The sequence below is a fragment of the Cherax quadricarinatus genome, chromosome 59 (assembly GCF_038502225.1).
Source record: "Cherax quadricarinatus isolate ZL_2023a chromosome 59, ASM3850222v1, whole genome shotgun sequence".
Lineage (NCBI taxonomy): Eukaryota > Metazoa > Arthropoda > Malacostraca > Decapoda > Parastacidae > Cherax > Cherax quadricarinatus.
The window spans coordinates 8060299-8078947 of record NC_091350.1 but is presented as its reverse complement, the minus strand read 5'-3'; the positions used below and the strand labels follow the sequence as shown (position 1 = coordinate 8078947).

At 38.6% G+C, this 18649-nt stretch overlaps 1 protein-coding gene and 1 long non-coding RNA gene across 2 annotated transcripts in view; both read left to right on the top strand.

Moving 5' to 3' along the window:
• LOC128698766 (protein XRP2) overlaps positions 1 to 15259 on the top strand; it is a 67618-nt gene extending 52359 nt beyond the window's left edge. Inside the window, exon 7 of the mRNA XM_053791133.2 lies at positions 5428 to 15259. Coding sequence (XP_053647108.1) covers positions 5428 to 5550 — 123 coding nt within the window. The 3' untranslated portion in view covers positions 5551 to 15259. The remainder of the gene's footprint in view (positions 1 to 5427) is intronic.
• Positions 15260 to 15291: 32 nt separating this feature from the next.
• On the top strand, positions 15292 to 18358 carry LOC138854433 (uncharacterized). Its single transcript, XR_011393648.1, has 2 exons — positions 15292 to 15991; positions 16170 to 18358. It is a non-coding gene; the product is annotated as an uncharacterized lncRNA (long non-coding RNA).
• Positions 18359 to 18649: the final 291 nt, after the last annotated feature.

Sequence of the window (18649 nt, the reverse complement as noted above, 5' to 3'; positions counted from 1 at the left end):
TGTCAGGGTGATTTTCATCAAAAAAGGTTTGCACTTTAAGCCACTTTGCACACATTTCCTTAATCTTTGAAGTAGGCAACTTCTTCAATTTCTCTATCCCCTCCTCCGAAGCAGTTTCCTCAGGTCTGGCCTCTTGCTGTTTAAGATGATCTAGCAGCTCATCAGTGGTTAGTTCGTCATTGTCCTCCTCCACCAACTCTTCCACATCCTCCCCACTAACCTCCAGCCCCAAGGACTTCCCCAATGCCACAATGGATTCCTCAACTGGCATAGGATTCCCTTCAAAATCCCTTTTGTCTACACATTCTGGCCACAGTTTTTTCCAAACAGAGTTCAAGGTCCTCTTAGTCACTCCCTCCCAAGCCTTACCTATAAGGTTTACACAATTGAGGATATTAAAATGATCCTTCCAAAACTCTTTTAGAGTCAGTCGAGTGTCTGTGGTCACTTCAAAGCACCTTTCAAACATAGCTTTTGTGTACAGTTTCTTGAAGTTGGAAATGACCTACTGGTCCATGGGCTGCAGGAGAGGAGTGGTATTAGGAGGGAAAAACTTGACCTTAATGAAGCTCCTGTCCCCAGAAAGTTGCTCTGCCAAGTCTGTAGGATGACCAGGGGCATTGTCTAATACCAGGAGGCACTTAAGGTCTAATTTCTTTTCAATTAGGTAATTTTTCACATTGGGGGCAAATGCATGGTGTAACCAGTCATAGAAAAAGTCCCTAGTAACCTATGCCTTACTGTTTGCCCTCCACAGCACACACAAATTAGCCTTGAGGATATTCTTTTGACTGAACGCTCTAGGAGTTTCTGAGTGATACACCGATAAAGGCTTCACTTTGCAATCACCACTAGCATTGGCACACATCAGAAGAGTAAGCCTGTCTTTCATAGGCTTATGTCCTGGGAGTGCCTTTTCCTCCTGAGTAATGTAGGTCCTTCGTGGCAATTTCTTCCAAAACAGGCCTGTTTCGTCGCAATTAAACACTTGTTCAGGTTTCAAGTCTTCACTGTCTATGTAATCCTTGAATTCCTTCACATATTTTTCAGCTGCTTTTTGGTCTGAACTGGCAGCCTCACCATGCCTAATCACACTATGTATGCCACTACGATTCTTAAATCTTTCAAACCAACCTTTGCTGGCCTTAAATTCACTCGCATCACCACTAGTTGCAGGCAATTTCTTTACCAAATCGTCATGCAACTGCCTAGCCTTTTCACAAATGATCGCCTGAGAGATGCTATCTCCTGCTATCTGTTTTTCATTTATCCACACCAATAACAGTCTCTCAACATCTTCTAACACTTGAGGTCGCTGTTTCGTAATCACAGTTGCACCTTTTGCAACAACAGTTTCCTTGATTGCCGTTTTCCTGGTCACTATAGTAGCGATGGTTGATTGGGGTTTTGTATACAACCTGGCCAGCTCCGACACACACACTCCACTTTCGTACTTTACAATTATCTCTTTCTTCATTTCAATAGTCATTAGCACCCTTTTTCTCGAAGGGTTGGCACTAGAAGCTTTCTTGGGGCCCATGGTGACTTATTTTGCAGAAACAAGCACCAAAAACACTGTGATAATATGGAATGTACCGAATGTATCCTTAGATGTGACCACGGTGGCTGGCTTGTAAACACTGGCACACACGGGGCAGTTCAGGCCACACATGGACACGTCTCGGACGAATTGCATTTACCAGGTTTTTTAATGGGAACCGAGGCAAAATTTTTGCTTTAAAATGTATCGAATACCGAATTTATCGGATTCCGATGCTATCGCAAACCGGGGGTCCACTGTATATATTTTTTTCAATGCATCACCTGTCTCCCACTGAGGCAGAGTGACCAAAAAAGAAACACTTTCACCATCATTCGACACTTTCACCATAATTTACACCTAATCGCTGTGACTGGAACAATACACAAATAACCCCCACAGGAGAATGAAACTATGATGACGTTTCAGTCCGACTTGGACCGTTAACTAATAAATGGTCCAATTCGGACCATTAATTAATGATCCGAGTCAGACTGAAATGCCATCAGTTTCATTCTCCTATGTGTGGGTTATTTGTACATAAAAGTAAATGACATTTTATGCATTTTGAATAGTCCTTTGTTATGCAGAGCATTTTGGACATAAAAATTAGACCTTGAAGGTATTTGACATTATATAGTTGTACAATTGAAGTATGATTTCACTGCGTAGTTTAATATACAGTGGCACCTCAAATTTTGAACGTATCGCATATCGAACTCTTCGAAAATCGACTAAAAATTAGACCTTGAAGGTATTTGACATTATATAGTTGTACAATTGAAGTATGATTTCACTGCATAGTTTAATATACAGTGGAACCTCAAATTTTGAACGTATCGCATATCGAACTCTTCGAAAATCGACTGCTTTTTTTGAACCAGCTTTGTCCCTATTATTGAACTCGCCCCTATTTTTGAACCGCCGATACCGGACCTGTCCGCCATCCCGCTCTGTCCGCATCCCCATGCAGGCGCCTTGAGCCAGTCTGACTTTGTTGATGCATGAGTGAACAATAACCTGCACTCTCATTCAAACATTTTATGAGTAATTCACTGTGTTTAATGGTTGTGGGACTGTGAAATAAGCTACCATGGGCCCAAAGAAACTTGCTAGTGGTAACCCTGTGGTAAAGAAAGTGAGAAACACCATAGATGTGAAGAAGGAAATAATACAGAAGTATGAGAGTGGTGTGAAACTTGTTGAGCTTGCCAGGATGTATGGGAAAAACAAGTCGACCATCGCTTCTATCCTGGCAAAGAAAGAACAAATTAAGGAAGCTGATTTCCCCATTTTAGGGAAATCTTAAAGAGGCACCAGAAACAGAGGACTGTGGACAGTTATTTTGTGAGACAGGGGTCCAGTGACTCTCAAGCTGGTCCCAGTGGCATTAAAAGACAGAGAAGGGAAGTAACCCCAGAGAGGGCTTTGATACCTAAAGTCCTTATGGAGGGGGATTCCTCTTCCAAATACTAACCCCAACTCCCTCTCTCCTCCTCCCTGTCTTCCAGATGCCATCACCAGTCTTCAATAAAGGTAAGTAAAAATGTTATTTTATATGTTTATTTAAATTTATTAATACATAATTGTACACTATATTTGTTGTGTGTAAAACTTTAATCTCTATAAAATGTATTTTTTTTTTTTTGTGAATATTTTTGGTTCTGAAACGGATTAATTGTATTTCCATTATTTCTTATGGGAAATATTGCTTCGCTTTTCAAGCTTTTTGAATTTAGAACTAGCTCCTGGAATGGATTAAGTTCGAAATTTGAGGTTCCACTGTGCTGTAATTATAAATAGGTTATTAAATGTAACGATAATTTCAAGTAACAAAATTATATTAAAATGGTATTGGGAGGGAATCAGGTTTAATCTAAGATAGTGGACCGTAGCTCCAGTTCCCTAGATCAGGAGGACTTTACCAACACCAAGGCACCTCCTTTGAAGGGAGGGATCATACAGCACCTAGGGAATGGGAAGTAATTAGACTTGATCCAAGAAAGAATAGCTTCGACTCCTTAGCCCAAAAGCCCTTCAACAGTGGCAGCACCCCCTACCCACTTGAAAGGGGCAGATGTTAAAAACCCCATTGTGTTTTATTCCATTAGAAGATACATTTACTTAACCCTTTCAGGGTCCGTCCCGTAGATCTACGGCTTTACGTTCAGGGTCCAAACCGTAGATCTACGCCATGAGCTCAGCTCACTCTGATAAACTGTGAGTGGTACATTTGGGCCTAGATATGAGAGAATACATCTATGTGGTATGTGTGCACCACATAAAACAGATCCTGCAGCACACTGTGTATAATGAGAGAAAAAAAATGAAATCATGATTTTTCGATTAAAACAGCAACTTTGCAGTGTTTTTTCGTATGTTTTTTATAGTTGTATTTGCGATTTCTTGGTCTCATTTGATAGAAAGGAAGACATATTACAGAAATAGAGATGATTTTGATTGGTTTTAGCACTGGAAATGGCTTGAAACTGAGCTCAAAGTAGCAGAAATGTTAAATTTTTGCCGATATTCAAGAGTAAACAAACGACCTCACACGTCTAATACACGTCAGCTGGTGGGTCTAATATACATTCACATATATGGTGATGATATTTATACAATTATTACAGTATTGCATAACAGTAAATCTTCTATTTTTTGGTGTGAATAAAAATTCATTATGTGAATAAAAAAATCAAAATGGAATTTATTTGTAAAGCCTCAAAACATAACTAATGAACAGAGGAAATGTTAGTTTAGTGCCAGGAATGCCTACATTGTTCATTCTGGACCCTATTTTGAAATTGGAATATTTTGAACTTTGTGTTAAATTGGCCAAATTACCAATTTCCGACCACTTTATTTTGTAGTTGAAACAGTTGACTTGGCGATTTCTTGTGCTCAATCGATAGAATAGAAGTAATACTAGTGAAATAGCTAAGAATTTGGTTGATTGGAATAATGTAATTGGCCTAAAATGGGAGTCAAAGTTGGCAAAATCACCGATTCGTAAATATCGCTGACACATCAAAATTCGCGAGAGCATAATTTCGTCAATTTTCTACCAAATTTCGTACATTTTGTTTTATTACCTTCACAAAAAGATTCTCTACGATTTCATAAGAAAAAATAACAAATTTTTTTTTTGAAAATTCTTGGACACTGGTGCGTGACTCCAGATTTGGGCCTTGGACCCTGAAAGGGTTAAATGCTGCACTCTTGAATAGATTATTATAATCAAAAAGAAGCGCTAAGCCACAAGGGCTATACAGCGGGCACTCTTGAATAGAATAATTCATGTGTTAAATAACAAAAAAGGCACAATACCGTGACTGGAACGATACACAAATAACCCGCACATAAAAGAGAGAAGCTTACGACGATGTTTCGGTCCGACTTGGACCATTGACAAAGTCACACAGAGTGCGACTTTGTCAGTGGTCCAAGTCGGACCGAAACGTCGTCGTAAGCTTCTCTCTTTTATGTGCGGGTTATTTGTGTATAATTCATATGTTACTTTAATAATCTGCATTGAGCTATCTATTTGTCCATTCTGTTGCTTTCCAGCTATATAACAGATTTTAATAGAAAACAAAAATTAAACATAAAAAAAATGTTTGTTCAAATTAGGTTATAGTATATGTTTGTTTCAAATTAATTATTTATATATAAATTACTGAATTTAAAATGTAAAACTTTTTTCTTTTTAGGTCATTTTGTCTGTGGGATACAGCTGGTTCATTGAAAAAAGGAAGTTTTTTCTTTTTCAAATTAGGTTTTATATATTTGTTTCAAATTAAGTTATACATGTATATGTTTCAAATTAAGTTCTATAGTTATTCACTACCTTCTGTCAAGTATTTATCATGATCTTTATAATGTTACAGATTGCACAGCAGATGAACGCTGCTTCAAGTAAGCAAGCTGTTTATGTAACTTCGGATTCAAACACCAGTAATCAACAGATTGATGCTTTCTTTTCATATGCTTCAATGACCATGTCAATGTAAGGTAAATGTTTCTGCTGACTGTCTGTCAACTCATTCCAGATGTTTGATGAGAGTACTGTAATGCTCATATCATTATTTGCCAATGAGGAATTCTTTTGAGGGATAGTGTCCTGGTTGAACTCAACATATATAGGTTAACACTTGTTTTTGTCTTTGACAAAATGAAGAAAAAAAAGTCTCATTTATGAATGAAATTCTTTTTTAAGTGTGATTAGAAATTTGCCATACTACTTTTTTTTCTACTGGTAAGAAGGATGGTCCTAGGTAGTAGGTTGGTAGACAGCAACCGCCCAGGGAGGTACTACTGTCCTGCCAAGTGAGTGTAAAACGAAAGCCTGTAATTGTTTTACATGATGGTAGGATTGCTGGTGTCCTTTTTTTTGTCTCATGAACATGCAAGATTTCAGGTATGTCTTGCTACTTCTGCTTACACTTAGGTCACACTACACATACATGTACAAGCACATATATACACACCCCTCTGGGTTTTCTTTCTAGTTCTTATTCTTGTTTATTTCCTCTTATCTCCATGGGGAAGTGGAACAGAATTCTTCCTCCATAAGCCATGCGTGTTGTAAGAGGCGACTAAAATGCCGGGAGCAAGGGGCTGGTAACCTCTTCCCCTGTATATATTACTAAATGTAAAAGGAGAAACTTTCGTTTTTCCTTTTGGGCCACCCCGCCTCGGTGGGCCACCCCACCTCGGTGGGATACAGCCGGTGTGTTGAAAGAAAGAAAGAAAGAAATGTATGTGGCATGTTTTATAGAAACTATCAAATTTGGAAGAATTAATTTGGGATCAAATTACTATTAGGTGATTCCAGATTTTTTCAAAATTTGCTTCAATTTAGAGGCAGGGATTCAGGGAAACCGGTTATTTTATATAACCGGACTCGAGTCCTGGAAATGGGAAGTACAATGCCTGGAAGGGTTTGGGATATTGGCAGTTTGGAGAGATATATTGTGTATTTTTATACGTATATACTTCTAAACTGTTGTATTCTGGGCACCTCTGCAAAAACAGTGATTATGTGTGAGTGAGGTGAAAGTGTTGAATAATGATGGAAGTATTTTCTTTTTTGGGATTTTCTTTCTCTTTGGGTTACCCTGCCTTGGTGGGAGACAGCCGACTTGTTGAAAAAAAAAAAATTAAGGTTAGGGACCATTATCTAGTCATTACCACAATGAATGTCTCTGGTAGTTAAACATTTCATTTCTCATGCCTCTGGCAAGACAGTAATGGAATGAACGATGGTGAAAGTGTTTCTTTTTCGGGTCACCCTACCTCGGTGGGAGACAGCTAGTTTTAAAAAAAATTATATACTAGATATACTCTTACTCAAATATACATATTATTTTTATTATTTTTTTTAACTTAGTGCAGTAGTATGTGTTCTGTTTGCAAGTACTGTTTTCCTTTGTTACATGTGGTAGTTTCACCTTGGCTGTTATGTATATTTCCTTTTTATTGCTAAGACTGCTTCGTGATCTTGTAGGCTACTTATTATTTTTAGTGTACGGTCAAGTGTAATTGCAATGTTAATAATTATTTATTATTTCATGGGTAAGCACTAAACCTTTAGGGGTCATATAGCTCCTTGGGAAATGGGAGACAATCGGAATTGATCCAGTGGAGGGTAGATAAGAATTTTTATTTTATCAAGAGCCCTGCACTGGTGTCAAGGTGCTTCTCTAGAAGGGTATGTTGTTAATATTATTGTGAAACACATCTCCTCTTTCTGATTATTATATTAATTGGGTAGAGCTAAATCATAAGGGGTCTTACAGAACCTGGGGAATGGGAGGTAATCAGGTTTGATCTTTGGAAGGGAAGGGTAGCTCCAATTCTTTCTTTCAAGAACTCCTCCTCAGCAGGAAGGCCTCTTCTTTGAAAGATGTTTGAACTTGGTTAGGATTACAGAACTAATTCCTGTTTGTTATATCTCCTGCTTTTTTATTAAATGTAGTTATTATTACATTTATGGTTTTATTGAATGTAAATATGTAAAAATAATTTTCTTCAGATGCATCTTTATATCTCCTAAAGACTTGTGAAAGATGAAGTTTAGCCATCAAAACTTGATCTTATTAAACTAAAGATGTATCTACTAGTAAGGAGAATTTAAGATAGCACTAGCTAGTTCTAAGAGATTCTTGAATGAATTAAAGGACAAAGGTAATTTGAGAGTATGATCTAGGTTTTTTTTTTTTTTTCAACAAGTTGGCCATCTCCCACCGAGGCAGGGTGACCCAAAAAAGAAAGAAAATCCCCAAAAAGAAAATACTTTCATCATCATTTAACACTTTCACCTCACTCACACATAATCACTGTTTTTGCAGAGGTGCTAACACAACAGTTTAGAAGCATTTTTTTTTTTTTATCACACTGGCCGATTCCCACCAAGGCAGGGTGGCCCGAAAAAGAAAAACTTTCACCATCATTCACTCCATCACTGTCTTGCCAGAAGGGTGCTTTACACTACAGTTTTTAAACTGCAACATTAACACCCCTCCTTCAGAGTGCAGGCACTGTACTTCCCATCTCCAGGACTCAAGTCCGGCCTGCCAGTTTCCCTGAACCCCTTCATAAATGTTACTTTGCTCACACTCCAACAGCACGTCAAGTATTAAAAACCATTTGTCTCCATTCACTCCTATCAAACACGCTCACGCATGCCTGCTGGAAGTCCAAGCCCCTCGCACACAAAACCTCCTTTACCCCCTCCCTCTAACCTTTCCTAGGCCGACCCCTACCCGCCTTCCTTCGACTACAGACTGATACACTCTTGAAGTCACTCTGTTTTGCTCCATTCTCTCTACATGTCCGAACCACCTCAACAACCCTTCCTCATCCCTCTGGACAACAGTTTTGGTAATCCTGCACCTCCTCCTAACTTCCAAACTACGAATTCTCTGCATTATATTTAGTTCAGAAGCATATACGTATAAAGATACACAACATATCCCTCCAAACTGCTAATATCCCAAAACCCCTCCTTTAGAGTGCAGGCATTGTACTTCCCATTTCCAGGACTCAAGTCCGGCTATATAAAAATAACCGGTTTCCCAGAATCCCTTCACTAAATATTACCCTGCTCACACTCCAACAGATCGTCAGGTCCCAAATACCATTCGACTCCATTCACTCCTATCGAACACGCTCAAGCACGCCTGCTGGAAGTCCAAGCTCCTCGCCCACAAAACCTCCCTTACCCCTACCTTCCAACCTTTTCGAGGACGACCCCTACCCCGCCTTCCATCTACAAATTTAAATGCTCTCCATGTCATTCTACTTTGATCCATTCTCTCTAAATGACCAAACCACCTCAGCAACCCCTCTTCAGCCCTCTGACTAATACTTTTATTAACTTCACACCTTCTCCTAATTTCCACACTCCGAATTTTCTGCATAATATTTACACCGCACATTGCCCTTAGACAGGACATCTCCACTGCCTCCAACCGCCTCCTCGCTGCTGCATTCACAACCCAAGCTTCACATCCATATAAGAGTGTTGGTACTACTATACTTTCATACATTCCCTTCTTTGCCTCCATAGATAAAGTTTTTTGACTCCACATATACCTCAACGCACCACTCACCTTTTTTCCCTCATCAATTCTATGATTAACCTCATCCTTCATAAATCCATCCGCCGACACGTCAACTCCCAAGTACATGTATCTGAAAACATTCACTTCTTCCATACTCCTCCTCGCCAATTTGATATCCAATTTTTCTTTATCTAAATCATTTGATACCCTCATCACCTTACTCTTTTCTTTGTTCACTTTCAACTTTCTACCTTTACACACACTCCCAAACTCATCCACTAACCTTTGCAATTTTTCTTTAAAATTTCCCATAAGCACAGTATCATCAGCAAAAAGTAACTGTCAATTCCCATTTTGTATTTGATTTCTCATAATTTAATCCCACCCCTCTCCCGAACACTCTAGCATTTACTTCTTTTACAACCCCATCTATAAATATATTAAACAACCATGGTGACATTACACATCCCTGTCTAAGACCTACTTTTACTGGGAAGTAGTCTCCCTCTCTTCTATACACCCTAACCTGAGCCTCACTATCCTAATAAAAACTCTACAGCATTTAGTAACTTACCACCTATTCCATATACTTGCAACATCTGCCACATTGGTCCCCTATCCACTCTATCATATGCCTTTTCTAAATCCATAAATACAATAAAAACTTTCCTACCTTTATCTAAATCCTGTTCACATATGCTTCAATGTAAACACTTGATCTACACATCCCCTACCCACTCTGAAACCTCCTTGCTCATCCGCAATCCTACATTCTGTCTTACCTCTAATTCTTTCAATTATGACCCTACCCTACACTTTTCCTGGTATACTCAGTAAACTTATTCCTCTATAATTTTTACAATCTCTTTTGTCCCCCTTCCCTTTAATAAAGGGACTATACATGCTCTCCTCCAATCCCTAGGTACCTTCCCCTCTTTCATACATTTATTAAACAAAAGTACCAACCACTCCAACACTATATCCCCCCTGCTTTTAACATTTCTGTCATAATCCCATCAGTTCCAGCTGCTTTACCCCTTTCATTCTACGTAATGCCTCACGTACCTCCCCCACACTTACATTCTGTCCTTCTTCACTCCTAAAAGATGGTATACCTCCCTGGCCAGTGCATGAAATTACCACCTACCTTTCTTCCTCAACATTTAAAAGTTCCTCAAAATATTCTTGCCATCTACCTGATACCTCCCTCTCCAAATCTACTAACTCCCCTACTCTGTTTTTAACTGACAAATCCATACGTTCCCTAGGCTTTCTTAACTTGTTTAACTCATTCCAAATTTTTTTCTTATTTTCATTAAAATTTCTTGACAGTGCCTCTCCCACTCTATCATCTGCTCTCCTTTTGCACTCTCTCACCACTCTCTTCACCTTTCTTTTACTCTCCATATACTCTGCTCTTCTTATAACACTTCTGCTTTGTAAAAACCTCTCATAAGCTACCTTTTTTCTCTTTTATCACACCCTTTACTTCATCATTCCACCAATCACTCCTCTTTCCTCCTGCCCCCACCCTCCTATAACCACAAACTTCTGCCCCACATTCTAATACGTACTGTATTTTTAAAACTATTCCAACCCTCTTCAACCCCCCCACTACTCATCTTTGCACTAGCCCACCTTTCTGCCAATAGTCGCTTACATCTCACCCGAACTTCCTCCTCCCTTTGTTTATACACTTTCACTTCCCTCCTACTTATTGTTGCCACCTTCCTCTTGTCCCATCTATCTCTTACTCTAACTGTAGCTACAACTAAATAATGATCCGATATATCAGTTGCCCCTCTATAAACATGTACATCCTGGAGCCTACCCATCAACCTTTTATCCACCAATACATAATCTAACAAACTACTTTCATTACGTGCTACATCATACCTTGTATATTTATCCTCATTTTCATAAAATATGTATTACTTATTACCAAACCTCTTTCTACACATAGCTCAATTAAAGACTCCCCATTTACATTTACCCCTGGCACCCCAAATTTACCTACTACTCCCTCCACAACATTTTTACCCACTTTAGCATTGAAATCCCCAACCACAAGTACTCTCACACTTGGTTCAAAACTCCCCACGCATTCACTCAACATTTCCCAAAATCTCTCTCTCTCTCTCCTCTACACTTCTTTCTTCTCCAGGTGCATATACGCTTACTATAACCCACTTTTCACATCCAACCTTTATTTTACTCCACATAATCCTTGAATTAATACATTTATAGTCCCTCTTTTCCTGCCATATCTTATCCTTCAACATTATTGTTACTCCTTCTTTAGCTCTAACTCTATTTGAAACCCCTGACCTAATCCCATTTATTCCTCTCCACTGAAACTCTCCCACCCCCTTCAGCTTTGTTTCACTTAAAGCCAGGACATCCAGCTTCTCATTCATAACATCCACAATCATCTCTTTCTTATCATTTGCACAACATCCATGCACATTCAGACTTCCCATTGTTCCCGGCATTTTAGTTGACTTTTACAACACACATGGCTTATGGAGGAAAGATTCTTATTCCACTTCCCCATGGATATAAAAGGAAAAGTAATAAGACCAAGAACTACTAAGATAAAATCAAAGAAAACTCAGATGAGTGTGTATAAATAAACGTGTACATGTGTAGTGTGACCTAAGTGTAAGTAGAAGTAGCAAGACATACCTGTAATCTTGCATATTTATGAAACAGACAAAAGATACCAGCAATCCTACCATCATGTAAAACAATTACAGGCTTTCGTTTTACACTCACTTGGCAGGACGGTAGTACCTCCCTGGGTGGTTGCTGTCTACCAACCTACTACCAGTAATGATCTAGGTGTGTACTTAAATTCAGAGGAACTGAAATTTATTTATTTATTTATGTCTTTGCAAATAGTACATTGAGATTTTGTATTTACGATAATGGGTTGCAGTGCAAAGAGAGCCTCTATTATGCTTAGGCATTATGGGCCGACTTAACATTATTGGCTTACAGACTACTTAACACTAAGAATTATGTCATAGATGTACAGTAGATTATTAATTATAAGTGAATCTAATTTATGTAAGACAAAAGATATATTCATATATTCAAAAAATGTTTTTGTGAAAATGATTCAAAAATGCTTTTGTGAAAATGATTCAATTATATTCCTGTCAGCAATGGATAAAAGGTTCAAAGTAATTGTTGAAATTATGATGTGGGAGTAACATATGTGAGTATGTGTGTACTGAGTATTTAGCATTTAGTCTAGGGTGATTAAGTGGCTTTTGAGAAGTCTTAAATTGATTTTCAGACCGGGTTACTTTAATATCTTCTGGTTGAACATTAAAATGGTATAAAATACCGACAGGTTGTTAGGTAAGACACATATGCAACAGTTAGGTATCTTTATTGTGAAACGTTTTGCCTACACAGTAGGCTTCTTCAGTCAAGTACAGAAAAGTTGATAGAAGCAGAAGATACTTGAAGACGATGTAATCAGTCCATCACCCTTAAAGTTTTGAGGTGGTCAGTCCCTCAGTCTGGAGAAGAGCATTGTTCCATAGTATGAAACAATATGGAGAAGAAGTGACAGGATGGAGCTTTTTATAGCGCCAAGAGGTGAGACGTAGGCCACTAGGAGAGGTAAGAACTCAGATGTTGAGAGGTCAGGTCCCTCTCAAATCCAGCCCCTCTCACTAGTGGAAGTTGTCGAAGTTGATTGCAGGTCTGTACCAAGATACCCTTGTGTTGCAGTGTCTGACAGATTGAACATTAAAATGGTATTTTATACCATTATCCAGCCCCTCTCACTAGTGGAAGTTGTCGAAGTTGATTGCAGGTCTGTACCAAGACAACTTCCACTAGTGAGAGGGGCTGGATTTGAGAGGGACCTGACCTCTCAACATCTGAGTTCTTACCTCTCCTAGTGGCCTACGTCTCGCCTCTTGGCGCTATAAAAAGCTCCATCCTGTCACTTCTTCTCCATATTGTTTCATACTATGGAACAATGCTCTTCTCCAGACTGAGGGACTGACCACCTCAAAACTTTAAGGGTGATGGACTGATTACATCGTCTTCAAGTATCTTCTGCTTCTATCAACTTTTCTGTACTTGACTGAAGAAGCCTACTGTGTAGGCGAAACGTTTCGCAATAAAGATACCTAACTGTTGCATATGTGTCTTACCTAACAATATCTTCTGGTAATGAATTTCAAATTTTGGGGCCCTTTATGTGCATAGGGTTTTTACATAGTGTGATATGGACACAAGGTATATCAATTAGAGATCTGTGTCGTGTGTTATGGTCAGTTTAAGATCAGAAAATGAAACCAACCAAGTTTGTTTATTTTCTTGATAGAATAATGTATTTCATGACATTCAGTTTTACAGAATACTGAACTTGTAAATATAAAACACATTTCTTCTTCTTTCAACAAACCAGGCATATCCCACTGAGGCAGGGTGACCCAAAAGGAAAAATGAAAGCTTCTCCTTTTAAATTTAGTAATATATACAGGAGAAGGTTACTAGCCCCTTGCTCCCGGCATTTTGGTCACCTATTACAACACGCATGGAGAAAGAATTCTGTTCCACTTTCCCATGGAGATAGGAGGAAATAAATAAGAAGAACTGGTAAGGAAATAGAAAACCCAGAGGGGCATGTGTATATATATGCTTGTTTATGCATGTGCAGTGTGATCTAAGTGCAGGTAGAAGTAGCAAGACGTACCTGAAATCTATAAAACACATGTAGCCACTTTAAATTTACCTATTACTAGGATCTTTATTATATACTACTACTGTAAAACCCCCGTATTCATGGGGGATACATTCTAAGGCTCTGCTTTGGTTGCTGAAACCGTGGATAGTAGCAGACCCTTTATATAAGTCCTATACATACCTATTATAAAGTTTAATTAATAAATTATGCACAGTAGGTGGAGAATTACCACTTATTCACTGATGGGAGGCACTTCACGGCTTCTCTTAGGCTTTGAAGAAATGCCAGCTTTTCTACTTTTGCACTTTAGGGCCATTATTATGCAAAATTAAGAGGTATTTTTGAGCCACAGTAAACTGTGGATAACTGAAACCATGGATACTGAATCAGTGGATAGGAGGGTTCTACTGTATATACAGTGGTCCCTCAATAATCATCCATTTCGGAAATAGTCCTGTTTTTTCGTCAAAATATTGGCTCGCAAATGGTCCGGTAACTCGCTAATAGTCCTTCGTCCCGGACACGTACTCACGCTCTGAGCCGCCTCGGCCTTTCCTTCCCAGCCAGTGTGCCATTGTTTACCAGTGAGTGACGGTCCCCTCACATGCTCCTACGAAATATTTCATAATATTCCATTGATTTTAGTGCTTGCAAGTGCTAAATAAGCTACCATGGCTCCAAATAAAGCTTCTAGTGCCAGCCCTTTTGGTAAAGAATGTGAGAAACACATAATTTATGAAAAAGTTTGTAGAAAAATACAAAGATGGTGGTGGTAGAGTGGAAGCAGTTGTTGATGAACATAAGAAAGGAGGATCACTGCAGCAGGCCTGTTGGCCCATGCTCGGCAGGTCCTTTACAATTCATCCCACTAACGAAACATTTTCCCAACCCAGTCCTCAATGCTACCCAAGAAATAAGCTCTGATAACTCTATCCACTCATTTGCAAGTCCCAAATGAGTGGATAGAGTTATCAGAGCTTATTTCTTGGGTAGCATTGAGGACTGGGTTGGGAAAATGTTTCGTTAGTGGGATGAATTGTAAAGGACCTGCCGAGCATGGGCCAACAGGCCTGCTGCAGTGATCCTCCTTTCTTATGTTCTTATGTACATCAACCACTATCACAACTGCTTCCACTCTACCACCACCATCTTTGTATTTTTCTACAAACTTTTTCATAAATAATGTGTTTCTCACATTCTTTACCAAAGGGCTGGCACTAGAAGCTTTCTTTGGTGGTAGAAGGTAGTAGTGATGGTGGTAACAGTTGTAACAGTGGTAGAAGGTCGTAGTGATGGTGGTAGTGGGTTCCTTCTTTAGTGATTCAGTGATTCTACCAACTCCTCCAATATTGTTGGAGTTATATAGGGCTACAAAAACCACCGCCGACTCAGCTGCTGCTTCACCACCGTTATGAACGGCTTACACTCGGTGGCCCTTGTATACCCAACAACAACACAACACCTCTCGTGACATACGTAATGACTTATTTTATTCATTCTAGAGTATATTCCATGTTTCTATGTTATTAATATTGTTTATTATGTCATATTAGTTGAATTGTGATAGATAAATAAGCCATAGAGTTGATATTAGTGTCATATTCTCCAACAATAAACTTGTCATCCCTCCCTCACACAAACAAATAGCCAGTAAGAACATAACAATGGAAGAACACTGCAGGTATACTGGCTCATACAAGGCAGGTCCTTATCAAAATGACCTCCACCCAAAGCTACCCAAGAATTTACTCCCGTACCCAATGACACAAATCAAACTCAGCTCCTCCAACTCGTATATTTGTCCAATCTCTTCTTAAAGCTACCCAAGGTCCTAGCCTCGATCACCCTACTGGTAAGTGTGATGTTAAATAAGAACTTAAGAAAGTAGGAACACTGGAACAGGCCTGCTGGCCCATACTAGGCCGTTCCTTCAAAAATCCAACCCACTAACAGAACAAATGCCACCCAAGCAATAAACTCAGGTGCAAGTCCGACTCAAATCCAACCCCTTTCACTTGTGTATTTATCCAGCCTAAATTTGAAACTACCCAAGCCATAGCTTTTAGAACATTGGAAAGGAGGAACACTGCAATAAGCCTGTTGGCCCATACTAGGCCAGTCCTTCACAAATCCAACCCACTAACAGAACAAATGCTACCCAAGCAATAAGCTCAGGTGGATAAATTAGACACATGTGCAACTTTTGGGTATCTTTATTGAGGAAACGTTTCGCCACACAGTGGCTTCATCAGTCCATACAAAGGAGAATATTGAAGAACAGGAGGAGAATGAGGTAATCAGTCCCTCAACCTTGAGTCGATGTGGTCAGTCCATCAATCTTGAATAAGCTCAGGTGCAAGTCCGACTCAAATCCAACCCCTCTCACTCGTGTATTTATCCAACCTAAATTTGAAACTACCCAATGTTTTAGCTTCGATCACCCTACTAGGCAGACCATTCCACTCGTCAACTACCCCTATTACCAATGTTCATTTATACATTTTATTAGTGCCCTAGAGTCCTTATGGAGGGGGATTCCCCTTCCAAATAACCTCTCTTCCCTCTCTCCTCCTCCCTGTCTTCCATTCATCAACAACAGCCTCCAATAAAGGTAACTGTCATGTTGAATGTTCATTCTTTTGTGCATGTAAATCTATCTTTTAGGTTAAAAAAAAATTTTTTTTTTGATACTTCTGGGTGTCTGGAACGAATTAATTGGACTTACGTTATTTCTTATGGGGAAAATTGATTCAAAAATCGTCCATTTCGATAATAGTCCCACTTCCAGGAACGGATTATGGACGATTATTGAGGGACCACTGTATACTTATTTGTATACTATATATGTAAATGTTTTAGACTTTGTAATGTGTCATATGATTAAAAAAAAAAAGTTGTCAAATCAGATTTTTGTGCTCGAGTTGGCTTGTTTAGCTTAACTACATAAAAAGAGCACAAATTTAGATAATTCAGGATTTTTTGTAAAAAGACAGCATATTTAAAAAAAAAAAAAAAAAAAAAAAGGCTGAAACTATAAAATAGTTTGTGGCCTTCATGGGTATGGAATCAATAATGTATCTTGGAATATGACATTTTATATACAGTAAACCCGTGAATAACATGCAATTGAACAACATGTTGTTATAAGTTAAACTTTTGCGACACGTTTGCATACCATGCTGTAAAGGTTTTAAAAGGGTCACTAAGGCAGGAAAAGTTTGTTTAAAGAATATAGCCTGGGGATAGCTGGTTACTGATTCTGGCTCAATACAACATGTGCTGTAGTGGCCATCTTAACAGACGACTGACCCGCAGCTGTCAGCTTGTGAAACAGACGACTCGCAACCCTCTTCCACTTAGTAGTTACTTAACTGTCTCCAGGAAATTATTTGTCAACAAGCAATTAATTATTATAATAAAAAAGAAGCGCTAAGCCACAAGGGCTATACAGCTGTCAACAAGCAAGATAACAAGGAATTTAAGATGAGAAAAAATTCTCCCTTATCACTATTAGAAACAAGAAAATTACATGATGAAATGTTTGAGTGGTGTCAGCTAAGAAAACAGATGATCCACAGCCATCTGTTGCTCATTGGAGCTACTTAACTGTCTCCAATCATTTCTACATTTACAAGCAAAAAAAGTAATTTAAGGTACAGTAATTTTTTTTCCCTATTTTATACCATGGTATATAGCATCAAATATCAGCTTCTCCCAGTCTTATTAAATAAGTTTATTTAGTAACAAAGTTTTTATTTAGGATTTGGGTACAGGTGCATATATTTCTAGGTCACCAAGCAACATTATCTTTGACAAGCAAAACACATGTGCAACAGTTGGGTATCTTTATTCCAAAACATTTTGCCTACACAGTAGGCTCCTTCAGTTAAATACAGAGGTGGCAGCAGAAGCAGTGGAAATTTGGGTACAATATAATCAGTCCATCACCCTCAAAGCAGTTGTTTTGAGGTGGTCAGTCCCTCAACCTGGAGAAGTTTTGTTCCATAGATCATAGACTAGGAGCAAAAAAAAAACTTCTCTAGGCTGAGGGACTGATCACATCAAAACTACTTCGAGGGTGACAGACTAATTATAGTATATCATATCTACACTTCCACTACTACTACCTCTATCAAAGGACCCTACTGTGTAAGCGATATGTTTTGGAATACATGTGCCTAACTGTTGCTTGTGTGTGTTGTCAACGTGTTGGTATTGTATACCATTATTATATTCACATCATCTGTGTCAAGTTGTCATTTTTTGCCGATATAAATTTTTTCTTTTTAGGTTCCAACCAAGCATGTAATTTTATTTTTTCCCTTTATGTTCCATAATTTGCTTAACACAGTTTTGCATAAGAAGCCATTTTCAGAAACTGTAACTGTAATGTTATTCAAGGATCGACTGTATAATTCATTTTAATGCACCTCTAGATACCTCAGTTTTTAGCAAGATGACTGTGTGTAGTAGAAGGTAGTGTGTGTAACTACTGGGCTATTCTGAAAGCTAATTTGTATAATGAAATAAAATTTATTTTAATGTAGGTTTTAATTACAAAATTACTCATATTCCCTGTTCATAGCTTTTTTTAAGTTATTTACCCCTCAAGGGTACAGGTGAGGGGCTCCTAGTCCAAGGAATTGGACGTAATATTCCCCACTTTGAGCACTGTATGACTCAAGTTTAGCACTTCATTGGATTATATTATTATTCCCCTACTTGAACTTAATTGTGTCCAATTTCCCCAGGCACTGCATGGGACCTATGGGTTTAGCTCTTTCCCTCATGAATGTAATTTACAGTTTAGAACTCTGTACTAATACGCTTAAA